The 14,943-nt window shown below is 40.6% G+C and overlaps 1 protein-coding gene across 2 annotated transcripts in view; it reads left to right on the forward strand.

Moving 5' to 3' along the window:
* Positions 1-14,943, forward strand: part of Mrps9 (mitochondrial ribosomal protein S9) — a 51,771-nt gene that overhangs the window by 23,755 nt on the left and 13,073 nt on the right. For both annotated transcript variants that reach the window (XM_005075360.4, XM_040729341.1), the window contains exons 3-5: positions 868-930; positions 1,010-1,040; positions 8,220-8,299. In XM_005075360.4, coding sequence (XP_005075417.1) covers positions 868-930; positions 1,010-1,040; positions 8,220-8,299 — 174 coding nt within the window. The remainder of the gene's footprint in view (positions 1-867; positions 931-1,009; positions 1,041-8,219; positions 8,300-14,943) is intronic.

The following is a 14,943-nucleotide window of genomic DNA, read 5'->3' on the forward strand; positions in this document are numbered from 1 at the left end:
CAGAGCATGAGGGGAGAGTACTGCAGTGATGCTTGACTAAGCAAGGTCAGCCTCGTTCCTTGTGAGAAATGCGCAGGAGGACTTGATTGAAAAGCATACTTTAAAACTCACCAGACCAGGGTAGATCAGTGTGGAATACGTGTTCATTGTGAGTGAGGGCCCATGTTCAGTCCTCAGGATTGTAGGGTAAATTAAAAGATCACTTAAAAATATCAAGAAGGGGGACATGGTGGATGTACTGCCCCCCCCCCATCGATGTGTTGAGAGCTCTATCCCATCTGAGTGCTGTTTAAGGAAATGATAGGACTCTTGGAGGCTGGGGCCTGTTAGAAGTCATGCCAGAGAAGTACAAGCCTTGTCCCCAGCCCTTTATTCATTTCTCTTTTCTTCTTGGCCACCATTAAGTAAAAGGCTTGCCACACTTTCCCAACAGATAGTCTGTGTTGGCTCAAAACCAAAGCAATGGATCCGGCACAGCTTACTGAAATGATAACCAAAGTAAATCTGTCCTGTAAACTGGTTCTTTCGAGTATGTCACAGTGAATGAAACACAAGCCTGCTTGTTGCAGGTTCGGTCCTGGCCTGGGCTTGAACGATTACCTGAGCACAGTGGCGGCACAGGGTTTATGAAAAAGCACCTCTAGTTTGATGCTGACACTTGGAAGTTTTCTATAGCCAGGTTAATAATTGCACATTGTCTTGTGTTTGCTTTTTGTTTGGGGGATATATGCTTAGTAATTGTGCTTTGCCATTTGAACTGGCATTGCATACAAAACTAGTTCAATATCTGGTATACAGTAAGTATCTTGGTTATAAATTGAACATATTTTTGTAACATTTGTTAATTAACCTTTCATGTATTTTCAGAGAGCTATTGCTTACCTTTTTCCAAGCGGTTTGTTTGAGAAGCAAGCCAGGCCAATAATGAAGGTAAGTTTAACTACTTGTTAAAGACTGTCTTTTATGTGTTATAGAGGTTGCCTAATAACACTTTACATTTATTTTACAGCATCCTGAACAAATTTTTCCAAAACAAAGAGGTAAGACTGAGATGGCTCATTTTCCTTTTTCTTTATTCCAGTTTTGGGTTACACATCAGGAGTTTTGTCTCAGTGGCTGTGAAATAGGTCAGAAGTACCCTGTATAATAATGAGTGTTTAGAGTGTACAGGTTTTGGTAGGATATGAAAGTTAGATCAAGTTAAGCCTTTTGTCTGTCAATATCACGTTAGTTACTTGCATTCTGCATTCCACTAGCTTTATCTATAAGGAAGAGTTTGTAGGTATAGGTCTGTGGGTGACTCATTCAATTCTTGCTTTTGTGAAGTCTTTATTTCTCCTCTTTTAGAAATGTATTTGTGCTTACTATGGAGTGTTAAGCCTTTTTGTTCTTCTAGCTCTTTTGGTTTTTCGAGACAGGGTTTCTCTGTATTGTTTTGGAGCCTGTCCTGGAACTCGCTCTGTACACCAGGCTGGCCTTGAACTCACAGAGAGCCACCTGCCTCTGCCTCCCGAGTGCTGGGATTAAAGGCGTGCGCCACCACCACCCAGCCGTTCTTCTAGCTCCTTGCCTTAGCCTCCTGTGTACATGGAGACATAGGTCGGTGTCCCCAGGCCACTCTCAACTTAAACCTCATTCTTTCCTAGGGCTTCAGCTTCACTCTTTTTGAATACCTTTGTGTATGTGTGCGCTAGTAGGAATGCACACAAGGAAGTCAGAAGACGACTTGGAGTAATTGGTTCTCTACTTGTACCATGTGGGTCCCAGGGCTCAAACTCAGGGCATCAGACTTGATGGCAAGTGCTTCACTCACTGAGCCGTCTCTCAGACCCTCCCTTGACTCTTTGAAGTAACTTTTAGTTTAGATTTTTACAGATATTTTAATTCTCTTTCTAAATGTGTCCTATGTTTCCTAGTCTCAATTCTTAGATATGATTGGTTATAACAAATAAAACATTCGTTTCAAAATAGCTGTTGGGGGAAAAAATGATTGAATGTTGTATGCACGTGCACACCAAGTTTGAAGATACAGTGTCATTTATAGTCCAATTGTCTGTATGGGCAGAGTAACGTGTACGTAGTTGCTTTTCTGATAAATGTTTGGAATAGCAGCAATTTATTCTTCCTCTTTTCAGTGACTTGATCTTTGCTCCAACTCCTAAGGGTTCTCATCAATTCCTCTCTATCTCTTAGTTCTCTCATATATCTCTATAAGTATGTCTCTTCTGTCCTCTGAGACATCTTGGTTCCTTCAAATCATACCACTTTCTCAGTATTATGTGTTCATTATTATTAGCATCTGGAATATGAAACCGGAGTTTCAGGCTAGTCCTGCAAAATGTTCATGTATGATTTTGAAAATACAGCCAGTATTTGTAGAATCATCTGATCTTGCAGCTAAGTATATTTAACAGTGTTCCTTTAGAAATAGAAGAAGTTTTGCTTTCTGCTCAGTTTTGTTGTAGTTTGGGTAGGATAAACCAGTTTGTAGTATTGAGAAAAGTAACAGTGAAGTTTAGATTTGGAGAGATTATGGTGCTATACTATACTACCACTTGGCTTATTGAAAGCTCCTAGATTGAGTTATTATAAAACACCTGTCCTGTAAAGTGGTAAAAAATATTGGGGAAAATGAAGATACATACCAAGTTGCTGACAGAAGCAAGAAGGAGCACTAATAGCCTGGAATTGGAGGAAGTTGGGGAATGATTCAGCGAGACACGAAAATTAATTTGTCCAGTAAGTGGACTTGATGACCTTGAGCCTTTCTGTACCAAACACTTAGCACTGGCAGGTTAGAGAGTGGGACTGTTAACTAAGGCTAAAGAATTCAAATAATGCATCATGGCTTTGTAGTTTTAGACAAAAACCCAAAGAATATGTTTTCTATGTTGATACTGCCAAAGAGTAATAGGATTAATTATGCATGGTGAAGTGAAACATTGAGGAAAAAAAATAATGAAGTTCCAAGAGTAGAAGTTATGTCAGCTCAGTTTTCTGACTTAAAATCAATAGAACTATATCACTGTTGGATTAAAGAATCAAATTTGAAATTACATACTATTTGGAAGTTCCCATCAAGTCCTGTGGGATATAATCATTATATCATACAGACACAAACACAAGTCGTTAGTAATTGAGAAAGACAAAGTAAAAGGAAAATTAAATTGATGAATATAGTGGCAAATTGAAGAGTGGCTGTAACCTTTGAGAAGGCTTTTTATTATTACTTTTTTTGGTTGAACTGAACCTTGGGTTTCCTCCTGTGTGCCAGGCAGACAAATGCTTTACCACAAAGCTGTATTTGCTGCCCAGTATTAACACTTTCAAATGGAGGCATTCAGAAGCATCCAGAGGCTACTGTGAGGACACAGATATAAGACAGTAACTTCATGCTAATCTGAAAACTCTCCCAAGTAATGACAGTAATGTAAGCGTTTCGTCGGGATGGGTCAGGACAGGATGGAACAGGAGTGGGTCAGGTATTTCGGGAGTCACAGAATACTCAGTGTTACACAGCTCAGGTGGAAAGGTATCCTGGAGCTCGGGAGCCAGGACCACCACAGGTTGCAGTAAGTTTAGCAGCTTACAGCCTTGCTCAGAGAAAGGCTTCTCCGGTGTATCAGCTCCGCTCCGGCAGGACAGGGTCTTCCAGCTGGCGACGTTCACCTAGTGTAGCAGTTTTGCTCCGCAGGAGGTTTCTCTGGGCGAAGTTGCTACAGTTCAGCTCTGCTCCTGGAAAGCGGAGAGCAGAGAGCAGGGAGCCGGGAGCAGAGTGTAACAACTCTGCTCTGCCAAGGAAGGTTTCCCGGGCAAGTGTTACAGCGCTGGTCGCTCTGTTCTGCTCTGCTCTGCCCAGGGTCGCCTCTGTTCTGTCGCCGCCGCAAAAGAAGACCTTCACCCGAAGCTCATCCAAAGGGGTTTAGTGGAAGACAGCTGGACCAGCCAAGCTGAACATACACAGGGTTTATATAGGGATTCCTGGGGTTGGGGAAGTTTTTCCAGAGTAGGGATTGGTCCGATTTCAGTGCTGAGCTCAGATTGACTAGAGCTCTGCTCCGGGATTGGTTACTTTTTTACACAGGATTAGGGTCAGATTTGGCTCTGGTTTCAGGGCCAGGGTACATTTCTTTCACTGACTCTGATTCCAGGGACAAAGTGTGTTCCTTTGGCACTGGTTTTAGGGTCAGGGTACATTTCTTTGGTTCTGGTTGCAGGGCCAAAGTGTGTTTCTTTGGCTCTGCTCAGGGTGTGTTTCTTTGACTGGTCCCTTTTCCCTACATGTAACATTTATTGAACTTCAGAGTAGGTAGGCACAGTTCTAAGTGCTTCGTGTTTATCTTGAAACATTCACAACAGTATTTTTAAGCACAAACTATTATTTTCCCCATTTTTAATTTCCAAGGATACATAAACAGGAGTGGCTGGACATGTAGTTTGGCCCAGGTAGTAATGACTCGTGTTAAAAATGTGTGATCATGCATTCTCAGACATATGGCTTAAGGAGTAATTTTATTACCACAATTACCTCAATCAGGAAAATTCTGTGTAGACTAAAAGCCAGGCAGATCACAGGTCATCAGGTTTACTGAAAAAGTACTGGCCTAGCAGTGGGCTAGTCAAGAGTTCTATTATGCCTTGAAGTAACAGATAGCTTGTTATATACCAAATAAAAAAGAACAGAGGCTTCTAGATTTACTTGCAGACTCACACAATCATTAAATTTGGAAATGAATTACACAAAAAAATAAGTAAAACTCCCCACCCCTCATCCCTACTTCTAGGAGAACAGGGTCTCACTGTATATCCCTGGCTAACTGGAAATTGCTTTATAGACCAGGCTAGCCTCAAACTCAGATAGATGCACTTTCCTCTGCCTCCTAAATTCACAAGTACAGCATTTTAAGAGACTACCAAAGAGCATTTTTCTCAGAATTTTAAGTATGGCTTAACATTAATCAGTGTATTAATGTAATTCTTTTTTGATTCAAGGAGAAAACATTTACATAAAGAAAACAATTAACAAAATGGAGCCTTTTATTTTTGGTAAAAAGGTTTCAGCTAGAAATGTAAAGAAACATTCTTGTTTGAGTAGCACTTTTCATGAGAAAACAAACATCAATCTTTAAATGTGTCATTAAATCCCATTACATTCAGAAATACTATACGTCAATTATCAGCGGTTATTTGGAAGCCTTAACCATTATAATTTTAAAAGAAACACGTAGGACTGGGTGTTTATGCAGCTCAGTTGTAGAGTGCTTGCCTAGCATGTGTGAGGTTCCATCCCCAGCACCACATTCACACACACTATAAAGAGCATAGGTCCAAACCAAATAATTAGGGAAATGAATGGCACACAGGACCTTGTGGCAAGTTCAAGACCATGGGAGATGAAGCTATGAATTTAGATGAGTGATGGAGCATATCTAGCATGTGCAAGGCCCTGGGCCCAATCCTCAGCACTGCAGAACAAGCAACAAGGGTACCAGGAAATTCAATTACTGTTCTTAGATTATGGTTGAGAAACTGATAAAATGTAAATGAAAAACTATATTAAAATGTTACTGGAAATGTATCATTTGGATATCTGATTCACAATAATATTAAAATTGAATTCTGAAACTTTTAAATCATGTCTTTTATAAAAGTGTTTATGCCACAGAAGAGTTAAAGGTGAAATGTGAAATCATGTGGAAATATTTGAGAATCTTGCCACCAGTGATAGCACAGTAGCCAAAACCACACAAGGAAGAAAATCACTTTGAATTGGATATAGTACTGGTCTTACTGATAACCCATGAATTGTCACCATTCTCTTTAGGGAGACACATCTTAAAAATACCGAGTCCAACCATACTAATACATGTTTACATATGTATGTAGACATGGTAAAATTTGTGTTGTTTTGAATCCACTTTAAAGAATATTGACAAAACCGATGTATCCAGATGATGAAATTTGGGTTGAGACACTAGCAACATTATATGCCAAATTCCTGAGCCAAAGCTAGTGGCTCACCTCTATAATCTTAAGAACTCGCCGGGCGGTGGTGGCGCACGCCTTTAATCCCAGCACTCGGGAGGCAGAGGCAGGCGGATCTCTGTGAGTTCGAGGCTGGGCTGGACCGATAGCCTCCGAAACAATACAGAGAAACCCTGTCTCGTAAAAACCAAAAAAAAAAAAAAAAAAAAAACTCAGAGGGTTGAGGCAGGAGGGTTTATCTGGAGTTTGAAGTTATCCTAGGCTACAGAAAGAAAGGCATTATATCAACTTTGGCCCTCTGCCCCTTAAGAAAGGAAGGAAGGCTAATTTAGAATAGTAGACAGATAATACAGCTAGCAATATTTTATGAGTATGAGTGTGCCTGTGTGTATGTATGTGTACCACATTCATGCAGTACCCGTCGAGGCTAGAAGAAGGCATCGGATTCCCCCTGGAACTAGAGTAACTGACAGTTAAGAGCTGTCATGTGGGTGCTGGGAATCAAATCCTGGTCTTATACAAGACCAACAAATGTCTTTAACCACTAAACCATCTCTAGCCCCAGCTATCAAAATGACAGTCACCAAATCCATTACATAGTGCAGGTTCAAGGTCTAGGTAATATGGAAACAATGGAGCTTCTGGAAATGGCATTGGAAAGTATTTAAGTCATCTGCAATCCATTGGCTAGTAAAATACTGCTTCTCTAGCCCTGCGGTGGTAGCACACACCTTTAATCCCAGCACTCACAAAGCAGAGGCAGGCTAATCTTTGCATTCAAGGCCAGCCTAGTTTACAGAGTGAGTTCCAGGACTGCCAGGACTACACAGAGAAAGCCTGTCTCAAAAAACAAAACCAAAAAACAGAACATGGCTTTTCCTTTCAGTCTAAACTCAGCTAAGACTTTTTCAACACTCATTCAATATTGTTTCTCTATTTTAAGTGTATCCATAGTCTGATACTAATTGTGATCAGAAAAGAAAAACATCCTGTGTTTATAGGTATTTCAACAGAAAACTGTTTACCATTTGAAAACAAACAAATAAATAAATAAATAAAGGCTTTCTGCTTCACCAGCATAAATTCTAGATACATTGAATACCCGACTATGAAAGTGATTAGAATTCCAGAAGAAAATAAGTTTAGCCCAAAGCCTTTAAAGCATGCTTTCCTGTAGAGATGGAGGTTGTTTCAGAAAGTTGAAGCCTGTTTTCAAAGACCCACAACACCCAGCCATTGTATGGTTTATCTGAAGTAGGAGCATGTCATGAGGAGCCAGACAAGCTGGCTAAGAATATCTGAAGAAGTTTCTTGGTAGACTCAGTAGTGAAAACAGGGCTGCAAATAATGTCAAGAAGTACCAGATCCACTGAGTGATACAGTCTGTAAAATCTTAGTTGTAAAAGACACTGTAAATTAAAGTAATAGGAAGTAGCAGACAGGAAAACATATGTCGTAAACCTAGGAATGTCATTTTCCCTTGTTTTCTCTTGAGATAAAGTTTTCCTATACAACCTAGGCTAACCTCAAGACTCCCGATCCCCTGTCTGTGCTGATCCTCCGTCTGTGCTTCAAAGTGTGGGGATTACACATGTGCACCACTCCACCCACCTAAGAAAAGAGTCCTTACTGTAGAGGACTCACTGCAAACAGTTCATACGTACAGCAGAAGATGGGCAAGAGAGTTGGAGTTTGTGTCTGTTTGTTGTGGTTATTTATTTAAGTGGCTAACTGTATTTCAAAAGGAGTCGGCTAACTCCTTCCTGAGGCCTTTTCTGTTTGTGGCTGTTTTAAACTCTCGAGGTAGATCGTGGTGGGGGTGGAATGAATGGTGTGGTAAGCAGGCTCTCCAGTGCAGATGTGTTTGCTGCACTGGGCCTGCTTCAAATCTCCAAATTATTGACTGTTAGTTTTCACTTGAAAAATGTGGGACCTGAATATTTTTGTTCTACCAAAGTGATTTGGATTATCCTAGGAGACTTTATTTAAAACAAATGAAACAGATCTTCCCAGCCGAATATTATATTAAATACATTGTTTTATGCTAATTGATATGAAACAGTAAATATCCTAAGCATTTACATATTAAACATACTAAATACATGAATTTTAAATGTGCATACTTTTGATATTTTAGATACTTTTGATATGCTAATCTGAATCACAGATGTGTCCCATACCATAGTTAGACTCACAGTTTGGTTTATCTCTGTGAATGTTTTTGTTTTCATTAGCAATCCAATGGGGAGAAGATGGCCGTCCATTTCATTTTCTCTTCTATACTGGCAAACAGTCATACTATTCACTAATGCACGTAAGTATGTTCATTTATAAGCTATAATACTATGCCTGAGACTTCTTAGCATCAGGACTATCTCATAGTGGAAGAGGCGGGCTTGTTGAGGTGGGACTGCTGGTGAAAGCTCCTGTGCTGTCTGCTGTTGCATCAGAATGTTTTTCCAGAAAAATAAATGCTCCTTCCTGCTCACGAGCTCAGACCCTCTCAATAACCCTCATGTGTGCATTCGAAGTGGGCAGGGGCCAGGTACCCTGTGCTGTAGGATTGGGAGGCATTATGCCATCTGTTTTGCTTCTGTTGTCATGTTAAAGTGCGCCTTCCGTTGGTTAATACAGTGTGTGAGAGAGAATCCAGGCCACAACCACAGGCCAAGCAGTGAGGTCCTACTGTGCTTTGGAGTACACTGGCAAGTTTTTGTTTTGCTCCCTTCAAAGAGAGCTGTTTGGTAGTATGTGAATTTGAGGGGGGTCCCCAAGACTGCTATGAGAAGAAAAAGTTGGATGTCAGTGTCCATTTTAAAAGACAAACCCATTTTGTTTGTAGAACGTGGTGTCATTTGTGTTATCTATATGTGATTTTTAAAGGTATAGAAATATTTATGGGGCTTCCCCATCCACACTCAGAGTCTGGAGTCCTCCTGCATTTCTCTGCCTTACACGTACCTGCTATGTATTTGTGCTTCACAAACCCAAAGGACAAAATCCCCACTTGTCAGGTACATTTATTTCTTAGGGAAAAAAAGAAAACCTTCTTTTCGCTTTTTGTTGACCTTGGGCAAATGAGCTTCTTGCCCTGGCAGAAATGAAATGAATGACAAATGTAGAGTGTGTCTTTGCTGAGTAATGGGGCTGTGCTCCAGCTTCCATGGAGGCTCCGGCACACAGCCTGCCTGCGGCTGCCCGAGGACCCCTGCTGTTCATTTAAATAGGTATGTCAAATCTGCCTCCAAATGCCGCTGGTTTGATCTGTGGTAATATTTGTGAAGGTTCCATATGGACTTGAGCCCCCTGCAGTGCTAAGAAATAATGTACAACGCTTCATGGTGCAGACGCAAATTTCCCCTGAAAAGGGATGCAGTGCTGCGTTTTAGCTGTCGGAGGGGATGATGGAGCTGACGCGCTAGGCCTGTCAACTTGTTACACGGATGGGTTGCACGCAGCGAAGCTGTGGAAAATCTGTGCCTTTTAACTTTTCTACTTAATCACGGTTGTAGCATTGCCTTTAGACTGTATGCTACATTAATTCTCTTCCTGCCTTCTGCCTTCATCCCAAGTTTCACGGAGAACAGTAAAGCACACAGGTCTTAGAGAGGAGCCTTATCAAGCAGCTGTCATCTGACAAGCCATTTGCATTTGTTTTGGCTGAAATGGAGCAACCCAAGGGCAAGATATTTTGTTGCATTCCATCATAATGAAGAAATTGCATATTGTGTAAGAGGTCTGGCTTTACTTTTAGTTTGCTTGTGTGCCTTAAAAGGTATTGCTCCAGAAACTGATGTGTTAGAATTTTACCGTACTCTGACTGGAATGTCAAATTATATTTGACTAATAAATGCTCTTCCCCTGAATTGGGCTGGGGTTTGTTGCACATAGAAGACTTCTGTGGGCTTTTACATTTCAGTCAACTCAGGAAATCCTAAATGTTTGCCGGTCACATCAGCATCACTTATGGCAAATGCCATTAATTACAGCTGCAGTCACACCCATGTCATCTCATAAAGCACACAAATCGCTGGCTTCTGTGGGGCTCAGACTTTGAAATCTCAGATAAGTGTTCACTGCTCAGCCTGCAGCAGCGCTTTCATGCTGAAGTGAGCACTGCACATGATGTCCAGCTGTGAAACTTAGACCAGTCCGCAGGCTAGCTCTCCTTTGTTCTGCCCTGTCATCTGTAATAGGGTGCCTTCCTTCCATCCCTGGGCGGCACGGGAAGCAGCCCCTGTAGACTGGCAGACTCCGAAGCCATAGGAATAAGCTTTGGTGCTACCATTTGCTTTTGTCCATACAAATTTCTCCCACGATGACAGGGAAAAGACACTCAACCAAATAGCTTTCCCATGTCTGTGACCAGCTATAATTGTGTGAGGCAGGGCAGTCTGTGGTCAGGCTTTTTGACAAGGGAACAGATCTTGAGCCTGTGTGCAGCTGTGTGAGGAGACCTTTCTAAGCCCCATTAACCTTTCTTATTGTCTGTAATTGTGCCCAGTCTTTTTAGTATGGATGGCTGTTTGCATAGTAAGTATACATGCCACTTTATAACTAATCAAAGATAACCCGGTGCATACTACAGTTAAGAACAGCATATAATAAGCTAGACATGGTGATACAAATCTTTAATCTCAACATTTAGAAGGCAGAGACAGGTGGATCTCTGAATTTGAACAGTCTACATAGTGAGTTCTAGGACAGCCAAGGCTACATAGAAAGACACTGCCTCTAAATATATATATGACACATACATGTAACCTCAGCCAGCCTTATCTGAACTGTGAATTCCAGGCCAGTAGAGAAATTTAGCAAGAACCTGTCTTTGAGGGAAAATGACAATGAAAAGAATCAGGTAGCTTCTTTGTTCCTGTCAGGAAAGGAACCATGATGGAGACATGTAAATGGAGGAAGACTGCTGGTCTGTGGTGTGCCCCACTCTGTGTCACACTCAATAGGTTCATTTGCAGATCAGCTGGGCCTCCGATATACATATATGATGAATAGATGTAAAACCATCCTGATACCACAACTTAAACAATAAAAAGTGGCTTCAAGAAGTAAGAGTCTTCCTGGGTTTTGTAGAGCGGCATTGAATAGCTGGAATCGACTAGCTAGGTGCTTGGCAGCATTGGCTGGACCTGCTCTCTGGATGGAGACCTTCCATTCCCTCAGCAACCATTTAAACAGTAGGACTCGTATATTTCTCCAGCAGGAGAAGCTGCAGTCTAGGTTTAAAGAACAGAAGAAAGGAAAAAGGGACAACAAATTTCCCGAAAACAGTAAGCAAGGGTATAGGACAGAGAAGTTGTTTAAAGATATTGTGTCTGTCTGAAAAAGTAGGGATGTGGCCATGTGGCAGACCACTTACCTAGTAAGTGTGAGGCTCTGGATTCTGTCCCTATCACTGTGAAATCAGAATTGCCATAGAGCAGATGTGCAAGCTGTATATCTGCTGGCCTAGTGAGACCCTGTATATACAGCTCAGTAAGATGGTCAGAGAGCTGGGCTAGGAGAGTAGGCTGCTGTGGCCTGTGGCCTGAGCCCTGCTTTCCCAGAGCAGTGTGAGCCTGCTCAGGATGTCTGTCTTGGTGGCAGATATAGTAGTGGACTGTGTTCATGGCATTCACTTAGTAGAAGTTAGTTGAAAATTGTTAGTTTTCTTCCATCTATACTATTTTTAAAATTACCTATGATAACTTAAAAAGAGGGTGTTTCTTTGGCACAGTTTTGGGAATTTTTGTCAGTGGTAAATTGGCCCCTTTTCTTTTGGGCATGTGCAAAAGGACTGTTTATCTTGCAGTAGGGAAGTGAAAAAGTAAAGGTTCCTTTCCGAGTCATACTTCCCCGTGAGCAGATGATGTTTTATAGGTCCCAGCTTCCTATAGGTGCCCCCTCTCAATAGAATCACCCTGGACACAGAGCCTTCACACATGGGCCCTGGCTTGTAGGGGACAACATCATCCAGACTGTAGCAAAACTCTTTTACAACTCGCTGTGGAGGTGGTTATCTGACTTTTACATGGGCATCTGTTTTAGGGTTTCTGTTGCTGTGAAGAGACACCATGACCATGGCAACTTTTATGAAGGAAAACATTTAATTGGGCTGGCTTACAGTTTCAGAGATCCATTATTCTCATGGCGAGAAGCATGGCAGCATTCAGACAGATGTGGTACTGGAGAAGGAGCCGAGGGAGAGTTCTGCATCTTGATCTGCAGGCAACAGGAACTGTCTACCACACTGAACATAGCTTGAGGATAAGAGACCTCAAAGCCCATCCCCCACAGTGACATACTTCCACCAACAAAACCGCACCTGCTCCACACACCTCCAAATAGTGCCACTCCTATATGCTAAGCATTCAAACTCATGTATCTGTGGAGGCCATACCTATTCAAACCACCACAGGATTCTTTTTTTTCTTTTCTTTTCTTTCAAATTTAATTGCTACAACAGTGCTTGAGTGCACCTCCCCGGAAATGTTCTTCAAGAAAGAGGACATTCAGACTTGGTGGGTGGAGTTTGAAAGTGTTTTGTGTTGTACACTGGTGTCCTCTACTTAGTAAATAGAGTGTCGCCTCAGGAAAGAGTGTGAGTAAAGAAATCTGTGTGCCTCACACATTGTTGCTCATTGTTGGCATGCAGTCTTTTGTACACAGAGCACTTTTTGTGTCCTATGAAACCCATGCTGGGACAGGCCATGCAAAATAGTGAAATTTGTATACTGTCCTTGTCAACATTATTCTGACATACTGTCTCCAAAGCAGGTAGATAAACCCTCAGTTTTAGGCCTGCTATAATTCATACAGTGAGAACTCAAGAAATTTTACATATCCCTATCCCAGACTTTTAGGGGAGGCCAGATACACAACTCTGAAAACAAGAATAGAAATTTAATATCATGTAGAAAGTTCGTTTACATTTTGTGATGAATTTTACAGTAAATAATGGAGTATTTTCAAAATGGTTCTTTAATTTTAGTAACCACATGGTCACTGAGAAATACATATATACACATATAAAACTATAAATATATACATATATACTGAAAACATGATAAATAAAGGACTAAGTAGCTCATTATATACTTAGACTATTGGGTTAAGAAAAAAGTTCAAAGAAAATGAAAAGCTGCCATTCTGATCTCTGGAAGTTTTACATAAACAGGACTTGTTTGCCTTGTAAAAGAAGTTACTTGCATTGCAGAGATTCTTTAGGCTTTTTTTTTTTTTTGACTACTTAAATAACCCCAGTTCTTCCACCTAAGAAGAGCAGCCCATCAGGAGTTGGCTACCTGATGATGCCACTGTAAGCCAGGGTCCTGGGACAAAGTATTATGGCATTTGTACGTGGCTATATGTTTCTAGATGTTCCTTGTGACCTTGTGGTAAATTGTAAAGCTCTTGGATATAATGTTGTCTTTTAAAAATGAAATTAAAATAACTGTTACCAAGTAACTGTTTAAGGACTGTGGAGTGATTGGTTTCTTTTGTTTTTGTTTTTATTTTTTCTTTAAAAATAAAAAACAAACCCTGAACTGTGCCTGGGTTATATTTTTATACATGTTGGTTTAAGACTTCTTGGCAACAGGAATTAATTCAGCAGTCTAGAGATATCTTTACTGTTCATTTCTCTCATATATGAATAATTACTATTGTATACAGCTAGGAAAACAATGTTACAATAGGATTCAACTTGCTGCCTTTGTTAATTTGATGGGATTACTTCTTTTGTAGTGGTACAAATATTACAATGTATGGCTCTGATTCGAAACTAAAAATCTGTGGGACATGAGTCCCAAGCACTCTGGTGTCCTTGCTGCTGGCAGTTATCTTCCCAGAGTGGCTCATATGACCTGAAGTGAAAATTCTTGCCAGTTTATGTCAAATGGCCTTCTTGATAGATAGACCGTTCACAGAGGGGTGGCAAGGTTCTGCAATAGGAACATGCCACTTGCAACTTGAGGTACATTGAAACCTCTCTGAATTACATTGGTGTTTAATTCATGTGATTTTGTTTACACGAGTGGCCAAAACACTTGAGGTGGTTATTACTTAAGAAGTTGATTTCTCAAAAAAAAAAAAAAAAAAAGAAGTTGATTTCTCTGTAACAAATTATGAACTGTCAGGACTAAACTATCTCAAATACCAATTACTATTACTTCTTTACTATTTTGTATACCAAATGCAATTGATTTTTCCTATGCTGCCCCTTCAATGAACTATTATGAACTATTATTTGTTTACCCTTCCTAAAATTGGAATTTCCACATGATTAGTATAACCCAAACAAATTTTAGAAGGATACTGAGATTCATAGTGCTCAGGCTCTGAGAAGGGTTTTTAGTTTAAGAATTTCTTTTCTCAACCTGAGCATCTGGTATTTTCAAATTAAGGCACCTTCTAAATTTGACTCATACATTATGGAAATCTGATGGCACAAGGGGTGAATAGGCTTGCTTTGATTTTATGAAATATTAATCATAGCTGTGATTAATGATTCAGCATTTCACATCTGGGTTATTCCTGTCATATTTGAAATTACACTGTTAAGTACAGTATATAAGCTTAGTGTAGGTGGGGTCATTCTAATTCTCTAGTGTCCCTTAAAAATTAAGTGGAAATATAACAATATACCAGAAGCTACCAGTGATAATCTGTGATGTTGACAGTTCCTGGCATATTTTATGCCCTCAACGATCTTTCTGTGCAAATCGGACCACAACTCTTATGGGAATTAAATCTATGGAATTTACTTCCCAGAGAACTGCTGTTTTTAGCTAACCATGGGCAGACTTGAAAGAGCTGGTTCTAACAACAGAGATCGTGCATGGAAGGGGAGCACCAACACAGTGGACTCCTACACTAACAGACAATGCATGGAAGGGGAGCACCAACACAGTGGACTCCTGCACTAACAGACAGTGCATGCAAGTGGAGCACCAACACAGTGGA

This window comes from Mesocricetus auratus, unplaced genomic scaffold, assembly GCF_017639785.1.
Source record: "Mesocricetus auratus isolate SY011 unplaced genomic scaffold, BCM_Maur_2.0 Super-Scaffold_100021, whole genome shotgun sequence".
Classification (NCBI taxonomy): Eukaryota; Metazoa; Chordata; class Mammalia; order Rodentia; family Cricetidae; genus Mesocricetus; species Mesocricetus auratus.